This window comes from Protomyctophum bolini, assembly GCF_963924005.1.
Source record: "Protomyctophum bolini genome assembly, chromosome: 2".
NCBI lineage: Eukaryota > Metazoa > Chordata > Actinopteri > Myctophiformes > Myctophidae > Protomyctophum > Protomyctophum bolini.
The window spans coordinates 40,333,095-40,352,270 of NC_137863.1; the positions used below are offsets into that span (position 1 = coordinate 40,333,095).

At 44.8% G+C, this 19,176-nt stretch overlaps 1 protein-coding gene across 10 annotated transcripts in view; it reads right to left on the reverse strand.

Annotated features, from left to right (window-relative positions):
* Positions 1-19,176, reverse strand: part of plekha6 (pleckstrin homology domain containing, family A member 6) — a 156,680-nt gene that overhangs the window by 43,862 nt on the left and 93,642 nt on the right. For 9 of the 10 annotated variants that reach the window (XM_080786715.1, XM_080786714.1, XM_080786710.1 and 6 more), the window contains one exon: positions 955-1,061. In XM_080786715.1, coding sequence (XP_080642841.1) covers positions 955-1,061 — 107 coding nt within the window. Of the gene's footprint in view, positions 1-579; positions 613-954; positions 1,062-19,176 lie in introns of those variants that run through there. The other variant, XM_080786709.1, reaches the window with a different exon arrangement.

The following is a 19,176-nucleotide window of genomic DNA, read 5'->3' on the forward strand; positions in this document are numbered from 1 at the left end:
AAATCGTGAACATTGCAGAAAACTGGAGGATTTTTTTGAGGTCAGTCCAGAATGGGTTAAGTCATGGTTTGCTTAGTTCTCGTATAGTCAAAAAGAGCTCAAAGTATTCCATTTCTATAGGGAAGGAAAGCGGCTCCTCGTCGTCTCCAGTAGTACCTCTCCACATAGAACTGTGTGTCTCCACTCATCACATGGATCAGTACCTCTCCACATAGAACTGTGTGTCTCCACTCATCACATGGATCAGTACCTCTGAACATAGAACTGTGTGGCTCCGCTCATCACATGGATCAGTACCTCTGGGCATAGAACTGTGTGGCTCCGCTCAACACATGGATCAGTACCTCTGGGCATAGAACTGTGTGGCTCCGCTCAACACATGGATCAGTACCTCTGAACATAGAACTGTGTGGCTCCGCTCATCACATGAATCAGTACCTCTGAACATAGAACTGTGTGGCTCCGCTCATCACATGAATCAGTACCTCTGAGCATAGAACTGTGTGGCTCCACTCATCACATGTATCAGTACCTCTGAACATAGAACTGTGTGGCTCCGCTCATCACATGTATCAGTACCTCTGAGCATAGAACTGTGTGGCTCCGCTCATCACATGGATCAGTACCTCTGAGCATAGAACTGTGTGGCTCCGCTCATCACATGTATCAGTACCTCTGGGCATAGAACTGTGTGGCTCCGCTCATCACATGGATCAGTACCTCTGAGCATAGAACTGTGTGGCTCCACTCATCAGGATCAGTACCTCTGGGCATAGAACTGTGTGGCTCCGCTCATCACATGGATCAGTACCTCTGGGCATAGAACTGTGTGGCTCCGCTCATCACATGGATCAGTACCTCTGGGCATAGAACTGTGTGTCTCCGCTCATCACATGGATCAGTACCTCTGGGCATAGAACTGTGTGGCTCCGCTCATCACATGCGGATCAGTACCTCTGAGCATAGAACTGTGTGGCTCCGCTCATCACATGGATCCACTCCTCCTGCTCCTGGTGGCTCTCTGCTCCAAAGTAGTAGGTCCTGGTCCCCGCGTGCTCCGCCTGCATACACAACACAATGGCTCCTTTAGAGTCCCCTTCCTCCTCCTCCACCTCCTCCTCCTCCCCAGACCACACCTAGACACACACACACACACACACACACACACACACACACACACACAGGGGGAGAGAAAGAAAGATGGGGGCAGGGTAGGGACAAGAGACAGAGAGACATCGTTAGATAGTAGACGACAGTGTCATCGTCAGCATCATCACCATCATGATGTAGGGCTGTCACGATTACACATTTAACGAGTTGACTGCCACCTGGTGTACGCAAGAGCCAGCGCTAGACCGCCGACCCGGATGTACTTCGTTTTAGTGTGTAGCGCGCCGAACAATACGAATAATCAGCAAAAGAGCTCCGAACATTGCGTGTTTTATAGAAACCACGGAGAGCTCCGTAGATTTTGAGTTATTCAGCTTTTTAGCGCGGCTGTATACAAGAAGTGAACGGCACTGCGGATGTGCGAAACCGGCCTAGGATCGCTGAAGAAGGAAAGGCCAAGCAAAAAAAAAAGAAAATAAATCAGCGATCCGGTTTGATATAAAAAATAAAGCGTCATGAGAAGTTAATTTGTTAAGTTGACAATTCATTGTCACACTAATAATTGTGATTAACGGTTTCATTGTGTTTTTGGCACTGAATTGTTGCACGGGGCAGATATGACAAATAACTGAAAATACATTACATAATGAATATTATACTATAAAAATAGTGGTAAAATAGCTGCTATTTCAGCGGAAACGATTGTGACAATAATTGTGATTATCTCAAATAATTGTGATTATCTCAAATAATTGTGATCATCTCAAATAATTGCGATTATGGACGATTATGTAATAATTGTGACAGGCCTATCAAGATGTCTCCCCACACGTTCAACGAGACGTTAATGGTTTGGCTCTGTTGCATTAAGCAGACACTGACCACAGGGCAACGTGGTTGCTTAACCACTAAGCCCTGTTGTATTGAAAATAGCCGATCTACAAGACCACAACGCATTGTAGATATGCTATTTTTTTGCAAATGTTTACCTATAATGGGGTAATGGGGTTAATTTCATTTATAATTTGTTGCGTGCCGGCGTCAGCAGGGCGTAAATCCACAGATCTACAAGCTCACATTGGTGACATGTCGTGACTGTTGTGAGCTTGTAGACTGGCACATTTTCGTCATGCAACGCCGGCACGCCACCATGCAAAAGTCATGCCCGACCCACATGCATCCCCAATACAATGACACAGTGAACTTGCGTGCACGTTATGTTATGACATCAAGTCACATGCAAAACCCGGTACAGGACAAAGGAGAGATGAAAAGCACACAGTACATGTATACTGTCTGTGTACAGTATGTGTGTGTGTGTGTGTGTGTGTGTGTGTGTGTGTGTGTGTGTGTGTGTGTGTGGGAGCATGCTTCCTCCTAGGCCATCGCCGTCCATGGGAACGGTAGCAAACGTGACATGCAATTATAGTAAAAAAGAAGACAAGGGGAATGAAATGTGAACACTACCTTAACATGATACCACAGGCACAGCAGAGGACAACTATGGCCCCCCGGGGGTCCTCGCGGGGATGGAATCGAGGGGTAAGGAACAGAAGGATAGCACATTAGGAGGTGTGTCACAGGTCACAGATAGTGGGGGTGGAGGGGGTGGGGGTCGGGGTGGTCGGGGGGAAGGTGTGTGGGTGATGGTGCCTACTGTACAGTACAGTAAAGTACAGTACAGTACAGTACAGTGCAGTACAGTGCAGTACAGTACAGTACAGTACAGTACAGTGGTTCTCAACCGTTTCTGGCCACATGCATTTTCAGGGCATGCTTTTTTCCCCCTGTATCACAATGTCTGAAAGACAAGGTTTGAAAGAAAAACATATACCATTTATTTTAATTGTATTTATTTATTTCATAATTTGTGTGTTATATTGTTATGTTATATTATGTTATATTATTATGAAAACCTTTGTGTTTTATCAATTATTTGGGGCCCAACTTGCAGTATCCTCACGGCCCAGTGGCGCCCCGGCCCACAGGTTGAGAACCACTGCTGTAGGTTACTATAACTCAGCTAAAACTAACTAAACTAGCATTGGGAAAGAAAATAAGTAGTTAACTGAAACAAAAACAAAAACTATAGGCTATACAAAAGAAGTCCCTAACAAACCGGAACTGTATTGTGCTTAAAAGACCAACTAATAGTAACTAAAACCATATAGAGAGAACCTTAGTTTTAGTCTTTGTCAATGTTTCACACATTATTCTTGCTGGGATATGAAAACTATCTTCCAATTCTTCTGACCTTTTGAATTGAATCTCAAACATTGTTTGCCGTACATGGAATTAAACATTGTCATGTGCACAATAAAACACTGATTGAAGTTGTGAAGCCAATCATACAACAATGCTACTGGTGATGAAGTACTGAAGGTTAACCCTGAGGACTGACATTTATTGTATTGGTGGTAATTGTGCAAATGCGCCACACGAGGGCAGCACAGACAAAGAAGTTGACTTTTAGATGGCATTCATAACGTCACACACTAAACTATGATACCATGGGCTCTATGACACAACCAATGAAATGTGTGCCTATTACTGCTAGTGATTGTCTAAATAATAATGATCCTGTCAAATGAAATACCACTTGAAAGTTTTCATATAATGCCACACAGAATAGTTTTGGCTATAGGAGGTAAAAAACAAATCCTATTGCAGAGATATTTCCAAGTAACTTGTGACAAGTCCCACGCCATGTTGGGTTCTCTGCCAACAGTGGGGGAGTGCTCTGTATGACAACAATACAACATCACAGTTCTATATCAATGTCAGCTATCATCTGATAATGAACACACATGGAGGCAGTGATTGACTCACATGATATACTGTATGCGTGCCTGTTGATTAAAGGTGGCTTGTCTTTGACACCCCAAGCTAATGCAAACAAATAAAACGCTCCCTTCCCGAAATCACCACCACACCAGACATCAAAGTCATGGATGTTTAACCCTTTACTGCGTGTGGGAAACTGCAAACAATGATTTTTAAGCACTTAAAATCCTATTCCCGGGGATAACATTCTCAGAAAATATGATATTACAGGCGAATACAGAGCCAACTCAGGTCCGTTTTACTAACCCAGTCATGTTCTAATCTATATGGAGTCATTGTGGAAAATAATAAAATATATAATTCCTATTGAGTCACATAAAACACTGAGATATAAAATAATAAACAATGTAAACCTTTTCCTGTTCCAGTTTGAACCTGTACTGTATTATGAGCTTCCCACAAGAACCCAATATGAGGCGACCACATAAATAAATAGTACCAAATATTAATTATATATATGTCGCGTACTGATACATTCCCAGGTCCACAACTAATAATGAATAATACATTAACATAGGGGGCTTAAAATAGGCAAAGAGAGTGGTGGGTGTAGACAGAAAAAAGTACAGTTGAAACTCATATGATGATGAATATAGATTTCCCAAATAGTTAAATCGTGCGTGTGTGTGTGTGTGTGTGTGTGTGTGTGTGTGTGTGTGTGTGTGTGTGTGTGTGTGTGTGTGTTGTGGTGTGCGTGTGTATGTGTGTTGTGGTGTGCGTGTGTATGTGTGTTGTGGTGGCTCACTGCTAACCCTGACCCAGTCCTTCCAGCAGTGCATTAGCAGTCTGTGAGCACACAGTGGAAGTCTCCATCTCCAGGAAGAAGGGAAATGGGGAGCGATGGCCAACAAACCGCTCTAAAACAATCAAACAGCAACAACCACATCTCTCTAAAGTCACTCTAACCCTACGGTCCGCGGTCCGCGGTCCACGGGCAGCCTGAGAATGGCTTGAGGTTAACACACCACCGTTCCACAAATCAACCTGGAAACATGACTAACAACAACTACACCTAAGGAGTTTAGGTGTAGTTGTTTGAGGAATGAATCTCTCTCTCTCTCTCTCTCTCTCTCTCTCTCTCTCTCTCTCATGAAACTACAGCATAACATCACATAAGCCTGATGTCACATAACAGTACAATGGAGACGTATACATAAACGCACATATAATCTGATAGTCATACACGATGCATAATAATCATCATCATAATAATATACACACTCTTTGAACAGTGTTAGTCGCAATGTAACTTTCTCTCTCCTATACAGTATCTCTCTCACACACACGCACGCACACGCACACACACACACACACACACACACACACACACACACACTATACAGAAGGTAAAAGAATAGTGGGGGAGGTACTGTTGCTACATGCAACGATATACACATGTTCACATCGTTCACATCAACTCTCTCTCTCTCTCTCTCATCTGAGTTAGCAGCAATGCACTGTTACACAGTGCATGCATGCACTTGTATGCATTCACCCGTGATAATGCGTGTGCATGTGCGCGGATGCGTGCGCGCACGCGCGTGTGTGTGTGTGTGTGTGTGTGTGTGTGTTGCTCAGCTGTGATGTGAACTTCCCCGCAGTGTGTACTCTGTTTGTCCTTTGCCTGCTAATTATAGTCCAGCAATGAGGACATTCAACAGTGACTGGTGACCAGTGATGGAAAGAAGAATGCACTCACACTATTTACTTACCCCCATTTTGGACCATTAAAAAAAAGAGGCTTCTAAATCCTAACATTTTTCTGAAAAACCCATGTTTCTATTCTATGTCAGTGATGCTCAACCTACAAGAAAGGCCCGTATTCAACATTTTACCTGAGCAGTCAAAATGTATTGGCATCAACATATACGTAAAGTACTGGTATAGTGAAAGTACTCACATTTTTCAAAATGTTAAAACCTTTTTCTGGAAATGAGCTATTTTTTAATAGACAAAGTATAAAATCGGCTTAAGTGCATAAGTTACATTTGAGTAAATTTACTTAGTTACATTACACCACCGCTGGTGACAATAGCCAATCCACACAACCTGTTTCTACAGGGATATGTGTGGATCAGTGTGTGTGCGTGCGTGTATGCGTGCGTGTGTGTATGCGTGTGTGTGCGTGCGTGTGTGTGTGCATACGTGTGAGAGCGCGTGTGATGTGTCCAGTGACCTCTCGCTTCCTCCTTCCTCCTCCTTTTGTGTCCTCTAAGCTGCCAGTGAAACCCCACAGCATAAAGCATGCTTTCATTACAACCACATCCATCAGCTCACTTGTAATCGCTCAATTCATTCTGCGTCGTGCTAAATGATTAAGCTCACAAAGGGTTAAGACCGACAGAAAGACATGTCTGTGTGTGCATGCATACGTGCACACATGTGTACTGCTTACGTGTGCTTGTGTGTGTGTGTGTGTGTGTGTGTGTGTGTTCCCCTGTGCGGAGAAGGCACACGTCGCCATAAGGGAAGTGACGCCGACCCTGCTACAAATGGAGTCACTTCCTTCCACGGTGGAGCGTGCTTAGGCTCCTCCTCCACCCCCCCCCCCACGGCGATAGTGGAATGATGCAATTGGCTGAAACGCCGCGTAGTAACCGCGTCTAGTAACCTAGCAACAGGGGCAGCTGCTGCTGCACAGACGAGTGGGGGATGATCCGTGTGACAGGGAATGATGCCCCCCACCCCCTCGTCACCCTCTCTTCCCCCTCTCCTCCATTCCTGTCTTCATCCTTCCACCCATCCATCCATCCCTCCATCCCTCCATTCCTCCATCCATCCCTCCCTCCATCCGTCCCTCCATCCATCCATCCACATGCTGTGTTATGCATAGCAGTGGTTCTCCTAGTGGGGTCCGGGTCCCCCCCAGGGGGTCACTGAAGGGGTTCCAGGGGGTCAACCATCAAAATGTATAGTGATAGGATCACAATCGGTTGAACCACTTCAACCCTGTTTTATACTTTGGCTATATTATGAAATTGCCAACCTATATACGAGCTTGTGAGCTTGTAGATTGGTAGATGGAAGAGAGAGGATGGATGGATCTGAAATTCCCTGTGTGCTCTCTCTCTCTCTCTCTCTCTCTATCCCTCTCTCTCTCTCATCTGTTTCTTTTTTCTCCATAGCCTTCCACGTCCATGTCTGTCTGTCTGTCGTCCACCATGGCTCTGTGCGTCTCTCCATCTCATTTCCTACTGCAGAGCTCAAAGAGAACTTTTTCTGTCTCGAAACTCGGCACAAATCGACATGTTGTCTCGAAACTCGGCACAAATCGACATGTTTTGCGCTTGTAGATCTGCTACTTTTATACACTATGTATATGTAGTATATGTAGATATATGTAGATATGTACAGTATATTTCAATATACTAGCGTTAGTTTACAAAGGAATGAACGGTTTAGGGCAGTGGAGTCAAACTGGTGATCCGCGGCCCACGGAGCAGTTATATATACATATATCTGGAACAAACTCCCACAAAACTACAGGTATACGCCACGACTTTTCAGTTATTTTAAATCAACACAGACATGCTGATTTGACAATGAGTATCAAAAGTGAGGGCATGCAAGCAAAAGTGAAGACGCCAAAAGTCATTGGCCCGGAATGACATTCGTGTGATTTATTTTTCTTTTCCTATTATGTCCAGCGTTTGATGCGTGTGCACAAACGTTGTCCTACATTAACCCATTTTGACCTGAGATCAGATTTAGATTTTTCAAAAATAGCAGACCTATAAAAGCTATGAGCTTGTAGATCTGCTATTTTTCAATAGCTAAAGCATAACATAATGGGTAACACCAAAAGGGGTTAAAATGCCATTGACAATGAATGGACAGTGTTTGTGTAAACACAAACATTGCGTAACACACACACACACACACACACACACACACACACACACACCCACACACACACACACACATTGATGACGAAGGTGAGGACGCAAATTGTGATTGGCCCGGAATGAGATGATGTATGACGATGTACGATGACAAGAGCGCGGCGCCCCTCACTTCACACGGGTGTGATTTTTTTAATGTCCTTTTATAATGTGGTTTCTCTTGCACTCTTAATGGCTCAATGCCTAATGCTTTAATAATGCACAGCCTTGTTGCTGAAATGCACTCTACAAATAAACGGGCCTTGCCTGGCACTGCAGAATCCTCACAGCGTATAATACTAATGAACCCGTGAGCAAAGCAATGCAGCCTTTTCTTCAGCATTAAGATGTAAAACGCGTCTCCTCCTTCCTTCACTGCTGTCTCTCTTCCTCTCCTCCTCCCTATACCCTTTTAGAACTGTTCTATAACCTGAACTATATCAGTGGTTCCCCAGAGTTATCGGTATTTGGCCACGGACCCCCACCTGAAAACATGTTGTTCCAGGGAAACCCCCAGAAGCAAATATTTGTGTTAAAAACCTTCGCTGTGAAACAATATATATTCAAAGATTTTTCAAAAATAGCAGATCTGTGCCGTGCTATGAGGTGAATCTCACATCCCTCTCTCTCTCTCTGTCTCCAAGATCAGCTGTTTTTCGGTGCGCGACACAGGCACAAAACTAAGTACAAATCACAGGCTTTCCTCTCCATTCCCTCAATCCATCCTCTCCTTTACTCTCCGCTCTTTCTCTCGGAGAAATGTCAGTAAATATTCTCTCTCCATTAGCTTTGTGTGAATAGTTCACTGGACCCTGAGGCTTCCTGTTGGAAGTAAAATGACGGTCCTAAAGTGCTCACCCTGTTCCCTGGCTGTGTGTGTGTGTGTGTGTGTGTGTGTGTGTGTGTGTGTGTGTGTGTGTGCTGCGAGAGTGTGTTTGTCTATGAGGCAATGTGCATGTGTGTGTGTCTGTCTGTGTCTGTCTTTGTGTCTGTTTCTGTCTGCGTGCGAGAATGCTCACATGCAAGCGTTTGTGCGTGCGTGTAAACAGTGGCAGAGTGTGCCTGGACAGTCAAACATGCCCCCGGGGTCCTCTGGCATCACATCCCTTTGTGCCTATCACCTAATCTGTCTGTCACACGAACATGGAATCTTCTTTGCGTTTGAGTTAAATGGTCACACCCTCCTCCTACTATTATAGTAGGGGATAAAGTACAATTTTAGACCACGGCGGGGGTGGGGTGGGGTGGGGTGGGGGGTTGGAGATGCGTGTCTCAAGCGAACTTGAGCCACGAGAGACACCACAGAGGTGAGTCGGTGTCGGCACAGACTAGTGAGTCATGTTCTGGCGAGAGCGTTTGCCCCACGACTGCCACTCAAAGTGGCTACTGGCCAATCACAGCACGTCCTTGCATATACAGTAAAGTGCCCTGGCCAATCACTGCGCATCCTTACTCAAAGCGTGAAGACGATTGCATGCTCACACACATGCACGCACACACGCACTCTCTCTCTCTCTCTCTGTAATTCTGCCAGTTCAATCAATTAAGTTAAAATCTAAAAAAACTCAACTATGCTTAACAGCAGCAACATTGTTCAAGCTCTAAGATACTGTAGATCTACAGTAGATAGAGCAACGCCTGTAGGAGTCCATTTCCATCAATACTTTGGTGTCGTACTGTATATAATAACCATATACCATGTCCAGGGTTGGCCAATTTACCCAAAATATATTCAAAAACTAACTTAAACCGACTTAATCTTGCTCATGTATAGGCAAATTGATTATATTTATTATATATATAGATTATATATATATATATATAATCAACTAAACTGAATAGTTTGACGAAGCACCCTGTATTATACAGTATTGTACAATGTTGGGGTGAAAATGTGTGGTTTAATGATGTTGTGGGATTTATATGAAAGTATGAAGTGATGACAGTCAGAAGAAGTTGCACAATGAGACTGAAGAACTTAGTTGGAGGAAAGAAATATCTAAATGTAAATGTTGCATAGCAACCGAGATCATCCAGGCTGCAGTCAGGGCCATGGGACCAGTCGTCCTATTAGACATTGTTTTTGTAGTGAAATCACTATCAAAGGCAGCTTTAATTGGAACATGCTTCATTGCTTATATTATGCTTCTCATGTTGCCATATTATAAGAGCAACAACTCTTGCACGTCACGGTATACATGTAATAATTGTACTGTATCACAGCCATGGCCTATAGCAGTCGTATCGCATCGATTCTAACCTACACAGTTCACTCAGTTCCTTCAGAGTTCATTTAAGCTATCGAGACCGAAATGTCTTCTATAAATCATGACAGTTTTCTGAAAAACTATGTCAGTGGTTCTCAATTCACGGATGAAAAGGTTATCTACAAGGGTGCCCTGCAGTCAAAACAAAAAAAAAGGTTTGAGAAGCTCTCACCATGAGGTGCCAGCCCAGCATGCCTTAACCATAACCCTCACGCGTTTCCACGAGAAGATTTATTTTCCTTCCTAACCTTTTTGTTATCTTTACGAGGATGTCTGGTCCTCATAGGTATAAGAACAACAACACAGTACCACATATCAGCGTTCACTCCCAGGCGTCTGGGAAGGACAAACCAAAGCAAAACACTGTGGCCTTGGTACCCTCTCCAAGGGCAGCGCACGGAGAGGCAGACGGAGAGGGAGGAGAGAGTGAGTGAATGGAACCACGGAAAGTGGAGGACGAGACGCATGAATGACGGTGAAAGAGAGAGAGAGTATTATGGAGGCGGGAGAGGAGATGATGTCCTCGATAGACGCATAAATACGCCTTCCCCTCAAGATGTATATAGTATATACACTGGACAAGGTTTCACTATACCTCTCTCTCTCTCTCTCTCTCTCTCTCTCTCTCTCTCTCTCTCGGCCGGATACTATACATCCATACAACTACTGCAGTGCTTTTCAACCCTTTTCAAATCAAGGTCCATTATTTGAGCCACGGACCACCATTTTGATGAGATTTTAGCCTCTTGGACCTAAGATTTAGAATATGAATTGTTCCATGCCGTATTGTGGCACCATTACATAGCAAACGTTTATCAAATAACAATTCTTCTACATTCTCCACTTTTGTACACTAGTGTAACTCTTGAGAGCATAACATTTTATGCTCTCAAGACTTAAAGATATAAGGGACAATTTGGTTACCAACTCCCTTCTCTCTCTCTCTCTCACATACAGCTATTTAATATTTAACACAGCGACACCAGTCAATGCGGGCCATTGGAATGCTACTCCCAACCACAACATACACACGTGTACATAAATAAGTCTATTTGAATTGCTCACAGGTGTTGAATTTTGCACATTTCATCAGTAATTGGAAACAGTATCAAAATGCTTTTATATTGTATTCTTGTCACTCTTGTCGCTGTTTCTCAGGGTCTGACATTTTTCAGCGTTGCTTATTCCTCCTTGGGGTTGGAGTGATTTGGAATAATTTATGATTATATTTGCGGCACTAAGAGCGTGAGCTAGATTTAAAATAAATCAAAAGCAGGTCAGTCCCTCTGTGTTGCTCTCTCTCTCTCTCTCTCTCTCTCTCTCTCTCTCTCTCTCTTCTCATGACTTAAAGAGACAGCCAAAGCAGATTCACGGCGGTACGCGAGAAACCTCAGCGGGCTGCGAGGAAAGAATATGGGTTGGGGGAATCTGTGGGAATTTCTCATACCTAAGTGACACCCCTATCGCTGCACTTGGTGCGGCCCGTGTGGCATTCAGCCTCGCGGCATGGTGGAGTTGGCCAAGTGTGTTCCCTGGGGGGTGGGGTGGGGGGAGGCTCACAGCCTCACACACAGCTTTCCAGCTCTCCATACCGCACACACACCTGGTAGAAGATGTAGTACTCGCATTTGTTACATAACCCATTCTGAGCTGAGATGAGATTCTAAACATGTCTTCTACATCCTGACAGTTTCCTGAAAAAGCTATGTTTCTATGTCGGTCGTTCTTAGATTTTTCAAAAATAGCAGACCTACAAGCTTGTAGATCTGCTATTTTTGAATAGCTAAAGCATAACATAATGCTAACAATGGATTAAGTAGAAGTATCAACATACTGCAATATAGATTACAAGTAAGAGTCCTTTAATCGAAATGTACTTATTTACTTATTGGTATCAAAAATCTACTTAAAGTACTCATTATGCAGAATGTCCGATTTCAGGTTTTCAAATGAATACAAATCTTCTGAAAACAGCAGATCTACAAGCTCGCATTGTAGGGCTATTAGACGCATACTGTTGAAGTGGGTAAGGTATGTTTTGTAATAAAACACAATAAATGAACTAGTAACTAAAGTTTTCAAATACTAGTATTGAAATTGGAAATACTCAAATAAAGTACAAATACCACAACATTGAACTGAAGTACAATACTTGAGTTAGAGTAAATTTACTTATTTACTCTCCACCACTGATTAGATCCAGCTCTGACATGGAGAACCTTGAGCGTTGATGCAGACCGCATCCAATAAACACGCATGACCAAAACACCATGCGGACATTTCCACACCCGGTCCCGAGGAAGCGAGCGAAGACAGAGATTACACAAGTGCGAGAAAGGACACAGATACGATAGCCTCGCGTTGCCAGACTGTTGCTTTCTCGGAATTTCCAAAATGCTTCCGTCATACAGTCTGGGAGCAACAGAAGCTGATTCATGAGTAAGAACATAAAAAGGGAAATGGAGCCTCCTTCTGCCCACTTCTAATTCAACTTTACACAAAAATAGCAGATCCACAAGCTCAAAGTATCAACAGCGCAAATGTATCCTATAGAAATAATCTACGCATCTATAGCTTGCTGATTTGCAGAAATGGAAATACGCTCTAAAGATATTTTTAAATATATTTTTGCGGACGGAAAATGAGAAAACAGATTACTCAGATTTCGAGAGGTGTAGCTCCAGATTCTAGATTATAGCATTCGGAGATTGTGGGTATAGTAGTAGTCTGGCTACCGAACAAACAGAAACCTGGGGAGGTGCTGAGCGCAGGAGATAAAACTATGACTGAGATAAGGAGAGAGGCCGCACAGCTCGTAGTCACGATGCCATCAAAGATGTCCAACGTTTCGGCAACAAGTTGCCTTCTTCAGGGAACAGTTGTCTGGCTACACAAGACTACAGACGCGTCAACACAATAGCGTATGCGTCTCGCGCACGCACAACACACACAAAGCACAAAGACGTTTCATGCACACACCCTTATAGCCACCATGACAGAAGTGTCTGTATGGCCATGTATTACCTACTAAGCCCTTGTCTAGTATATGGGGATCAGGTGCAGGTGGAACCGGTTGGATTTACCTCTGGGCAGCGGGGGGGGGGGGGGGGGGGGGACTGAATAAGGAGACGGACAGGAAATAGGAAAAAAAAAGAAAAGAAAAAGAAAACTGAACACGTCGCCTTTCCACAGCCATCTGATAACCATGCAACACGACCACTGTCACAGAGCTAGGTGGCACCCTTCCCTGCATGCGCACACACACACACACACACACACGCACACACACACTGGCACACACATCTCGCACACAGAGACATACACACCTGTAGCTGTAACCCGAGCCTATGCCTGTTGAGTCACACACACACACACACACACACACACACACACACACACACACACACACACACACACACACACACACACACACACACACACACACACACACACACACACACACACACACACACACACACACACACCATGCTAATGGCCCGGTTTAATAATTTACTGTGACCCAGGAGGAGGGGGAGGAGGGGGGGGGGGGCAGTTTGGATAGTGCTGCTAGGTCACAAAGTACCACTTACGGTACACACACACACACACACACGCACACAGTCAAATCCTCTGTGTTGGTTTTAATGGTGAGCACTGCAGCGTGTACAAATCTGGTTACATTGTGTACACGCTCAGAGTTGCAACAAATGGACATAACGGACAGCGAGGATAGTGACCGTGTGTGTAGTCTATGGAACAGCCTTTCAACAGAGACAGGTGCGGCTCGTTGACATCCGAGTGGCTCCTGGCTGCGGCCACGGCCACACCCCAGCTCCAACACTGGAGAAGACTCTAGGGTTGCAGGCGTGGTCAGGTTTCTATACGGCTCACCCTGTATGAAGTGACACGCTCACACTGCCCTCACTCCTGATACCTGGGCGACAAAACTGGCTGTTGTGCTTTAAAGTTCAGAATTTCTACTTTGAGTTGTGAACTACTGTATATGGTGGACTTTGAAAGAGAGACTGGGTTTAAATGCTGAATGTGTGTGCTTGTGTGTGTGTGTGTGTGTGTGCGTGTGTGTGTGTGTGTGTGTGTGTGTGTGTGTGTGTGTGTGTAATCTCATCTGGCCTCATATGAACGCATTTCAGCAAATGTGTAATTGAACCGGAAACAGCTTAGATGCGTCAGCTCAAAAGTTATCTCTTTCTCATTAAGACTTAAACCTGTGAGTGTGAACATCCATTTTCCAGACGACTCAAGGATACAAAAATAAAATAAAATAAACGAATTGAAATCCAAATCAAAAGTCATTCAGTTCACACTCCGATCCCACTCTCGCCCCTCTTTTTTTACCAGATTACCAAGACGTCCTCCGATAAAAGAGCCAGACAAAGCGGACTCTATACCTGCCCCCCCCCCCCCCCCCCCCTCCCCCCACCCCTCCCCCTGCTCTGCCATTGGTCAGTTTTGAACCGACGACGCACGGGCATGTCATAAAGAAGAGAAGCCGTTGGACAGGAATCTCCAGCAGTCGGTGGGGCGGGCGGTGGCGGCCCTGCCGAGCGGAGGAGCATGCTGGAGCAGGAGTGCACAGGGAGGGATAGACACACAGCAGGCTTGCCAACTTGTCCCAAAGTGCCCCACCTCTGTAAGTGCCCTGAGGCAGGGTGTCTCGTGCAGTTAGTGTATGAGCTCTGAAAACACATTCGGGCACGTCAACACAAACACACAGAGAGAGACCGGGCCATGTTATCTTATCAGCCCGCATTATAAGCCCTGAGAGAGGAAATAGTGGTCAAACCGCAGTCGCACGCCATCAGCGTTTATGTCCCTTATGGCTTCACCATCTGTGCGTATACACGCTCAGCAATAACCCACGGTCCTCCTCCTGAGTCACAGGCACAGAGACTGACCACGACAAGCTTTTTTAAACGTGAAATGAGGTGTGTTTTAATAATGCCATGATGCTGTGGCATCTTTAAAAAAAAAAGAAACCGATTGATTTTCCGTTATTGCAATAACGGAAAATCAATCGGTTGCGCTAATGCCATCAATCTGGACTTTCAAGCACTCTAAAATAGCCGCTTCTGCGGCCCTCGGACAATAGCCCATTTGATGACTCATTGTGAGTGCTGCCAACACTCCCTGCATAGCAAACATAGCACGAGACCGAGATAAAGGTCTATCCTTTCATAAAATGTCATCAAGGAAATATACTGTTATAAATGAATAAAACATGACGTCCCGGTGAGGTATATAGGCTAGGCGTGTTATGCAATGCATGTAGCCAGAAGGAAATAGAAAGCATATTAAAATGGGACACAGAGGGAGTTGCCTGGGAGGTTCAATTCATATTCAGTATCTACGTTGTACTGCTATTTTTCAATAGGTAAAGCATAACATGATGCTAACACCAAAATGGGTGCCCGGTCAGAATGGGTTAATGTCATGAACACCTTTCAATGAATAGCTACAAACGAGTAGCTCTAAAAACGTATACAAACGAATACGTTAAAGTAGGATTGGAAAGCTCAGAATGTGCCGTTTGTGTTTGAAATTCTCTGGTTTCGTCAGCAGTGGTCAAATGGTGTTATTGTTAGAGGTAAAGGTCAGGGTTTTTACAACTATCAAAGTTCAGGCCTACAGTACAAATAATATGTTATAGGCTATACCAATTACACATTGACCAAAGATTCAAATTATAAATAGTCACTTACAGGGTCATTGGCACTGTGCCGTGATAAGATTTAGGATTGATTTAGTATATCATTGCTGCCTCCATATTGTAACTTTCTGTTAACAGGCCCTATTTGATCACACTACAGCATCACACACAAGCATCCAAAGTTGCAGATCTACAAGATCAAAGGGAAATGTCTTTGTTCATGGTGTCGCATGCCGAAAAAAGCCAATAAAGGCATCGTGGCACAACTAAACGCGTGAGCTTGTGGATCCAGATTAGTCATGAATTAGTGCCGTTTCATTCATTTCAAATAAGACATTCCCCAGTACTGTACGTATGTGTGTGAGTGAGTTCTGAGAACCCGCTGCCACTCACAGCTATAACAACAGTAGAGCGGTCGTCGGGCTGTGGGTTAACTAACAGACTGAACCCTCAAAAAGCAACCAGTGAATCAGTGAGTAATTCTCTCTACTATATTGATTCATACATGGTATACAGAAACCGTCCTCCTACTACCACACTTCTTAGCCTTCGGTTACACTGACATTTTCTCCCTTAACCACTTAAGCCTGACCTTTTGCTGAATGAAAACAACAGATGTACAAGCGACAAAACCTCTGTAGATATAGATATTTGTTCTGCCTCGCGACATCAGCGTACACTGTGTGTAATTTAAGCATAATAGGCAATGCTCAAAATAGTTAACTCCTGAGTTTTTGTTCTTTAACAGAAAATGATGCGGATCTTCTCTGACGCTACATATTGGATGCAGGTGAATGTTGGTGAATGGAAGGGAAGACAAAGACGTTTCTCCGGATCTGTCATGTTTCTTAACTAATATGCTGCCATGACAACTGGATTCCCCCCACCGGGGATTACAAAAAAAAGAAGGTATCTAAGGTTATACCTGTTGTACTGTGTATAGCACGTGTTGTCAGATCTCAGATGCTACCATGGATAAGCATGCATGTAGGTCAAATGCCTGGAAGGTAAACATGATTCACACAGGCATTGAAACGAGATCCATTGAGATGTATGTTAATGCGTACATGCTTCGCTCACGTCTGAGGTCCCCCCTCCATCTACACCTGTGAAAAGAACCGCTTCGCACAGATTGTTCTATACGCACAACTTTACACGCACACACACACACACACACGCACACGCGCGCACACACACACACACACACACACACACACACACACACACACACACACACACACACACACACACACACACACACACACACACACACACACACACACACACACACACACACACACACACACACACACACACACACACGCAGCTGTCATAACAGCCACTGGAGAACAGAGCGATGCTGTCAACACCATAACATATAATAAGCACTTTGATGCCCTCTCCACACTGAGGCTGAATCGGCTCGCATCTGCCTTAATTAATGCCACACGTGCGCTCCGACGTGCGAGGACGGGGCAAACAGTGGGTCTCTGAGTTCACGAATTCTCGCCCCGCGTGCCACCGTATAGCGCACGGCAAAGTGCAAGTCGTCGGGCTTCGGAATATCATGATGACGCTTTTGAGGAAGGTATCTAGCGCTTTCTCTCCCACTCTCTCTCTCTCTCGCTGTGTGCACATCATCAGGCCTACGGGCCCCAAAAAACACAACATAATTTATGTGCTGCTTCAAAGCCAAACGGAACGTCGTTATGAATACTAGATGTGAAACGGGCAGAGGAATATAAGCCTCAGAACTATACTGTATAGCACTGACGGCGGGATCAAGCCATTAAATGTTGCTCGACTAGTGTGTGTCTCGTTCCCCATAATGGAAGATGAGATGAGTGTGTCTTGTACTGGAGCTTATCTGGGATGGTTTCTGCTGAGCAAAGCTTTATGTAAGTTGGAACATCAGCCTCGTTCGTTCCACACGGCCCGCTCCCTCCATCCCTCCATTAGCACCATGGGAGAGATACACAGTGACAGCTCTCTCTCTCTCTCTCTCCCTCCTTCTTTCACAACACTCCCTCTCTGTGCCCTCTCTCTCTCTCTCTCTCTCTCTCTCTCTCTCTCTCTCTCTCTCATGTGCCAACCTCTGGCCCTCCACCCCGTCTCCATCTGAGCACAATCAGTATGTTTGTCTCCGGGTCTTCCAATATCCCCTTCATTCTCAGAACGCCTATTCAAATCGATCTGTGTTGCTAAGCGTGTGTGACTGTACACGCTGTGGTGCAAAGTCCAGTGTAAGCGTGTGCGCGCACACGCTCCCGCACACACACACACACACGCGCACTCGTGCAATAGGCACGGTCTAAGTAAATATGGGCGATGTGGTTTTGACAGCTCGCCAGGTCCCTCCGCTTATTACATTTCATCCCTGACCGTACACTGGCCCCATTGTCAAACAAGATGTCAACACTTGACAGGCAAAGAATACGCAATCACACATATCACCTGTCAACTAGATCATCTCACCTTCCCCACAACCCGCTGTACGTATCCACATATCAGAACATACAGCCAATATAGCCTCCCTTCCCTCCACACACACCTATCTATTGGAGGCACAAGGGGGTTCCACCGCACCTCAAGACTATTTTGGGCTGGTCCGGTGCATCTCATGCTGGTATAAGCTAGAAGGAAGGCACTGGGGCAGACAATTATATAGCCTTTATTTGTAGTGGAGTAAAAAAATAAGACGTTTCAATATACTATTAGAGGCGTAATGATAGAGTAACTGCGTGCATCGAAAAATCTATTTTAATTTCAACAATCCAAGTATATCGATATGTAAACAACAGCGACATATCGTATCATTTGACTGTGCGTCGTATTGGTAGCGAATCGTTTTGCAATGCAAATGATCGATTGTATCAAATGTGCAGTTGTATTTAGCAATTTTAAGAAAAGACCCAAGGAAAAGAGGGCTTTAAAACTAAAGATTAAGTTGTGCGGTTTAAATATGCGGGTGGGTTTTTCCTCCTCCCACACCAAAGAGAGCCACCGAGCGCTGGATGAGGGGGCGAGGATCTACTGGCGAGGCCATTCCCAACAGAGCCGTGCGCGTGTGTGACAACAGTAGATCATTCCATGTGACTTTAAGTCGTGAAATCATCTCCACACCCTCTGCACCCTGCCGATCCCTCATCCCTGCTATCAATCATCTCAATTCGAACCAGCCAGCCCAGCCAGCCTGGCCTGCCTGCCTCAATTCACCTCAAGATGTGGTTCAGTTCCAGTTTTCGTCTTCCAAATCCACCTTTTGAACCGAGAAGCATTCACTTCAAAAGGTCACGCAGAGCCAACGTCAGACACAAAATGATTAAGGTCGGCCGCTAAAAGCCTCGATCGTGTCGAGACCGCCGACCCAGGAGCCCAAGTTCAATTAAGCATCTGCCCTCGTTTT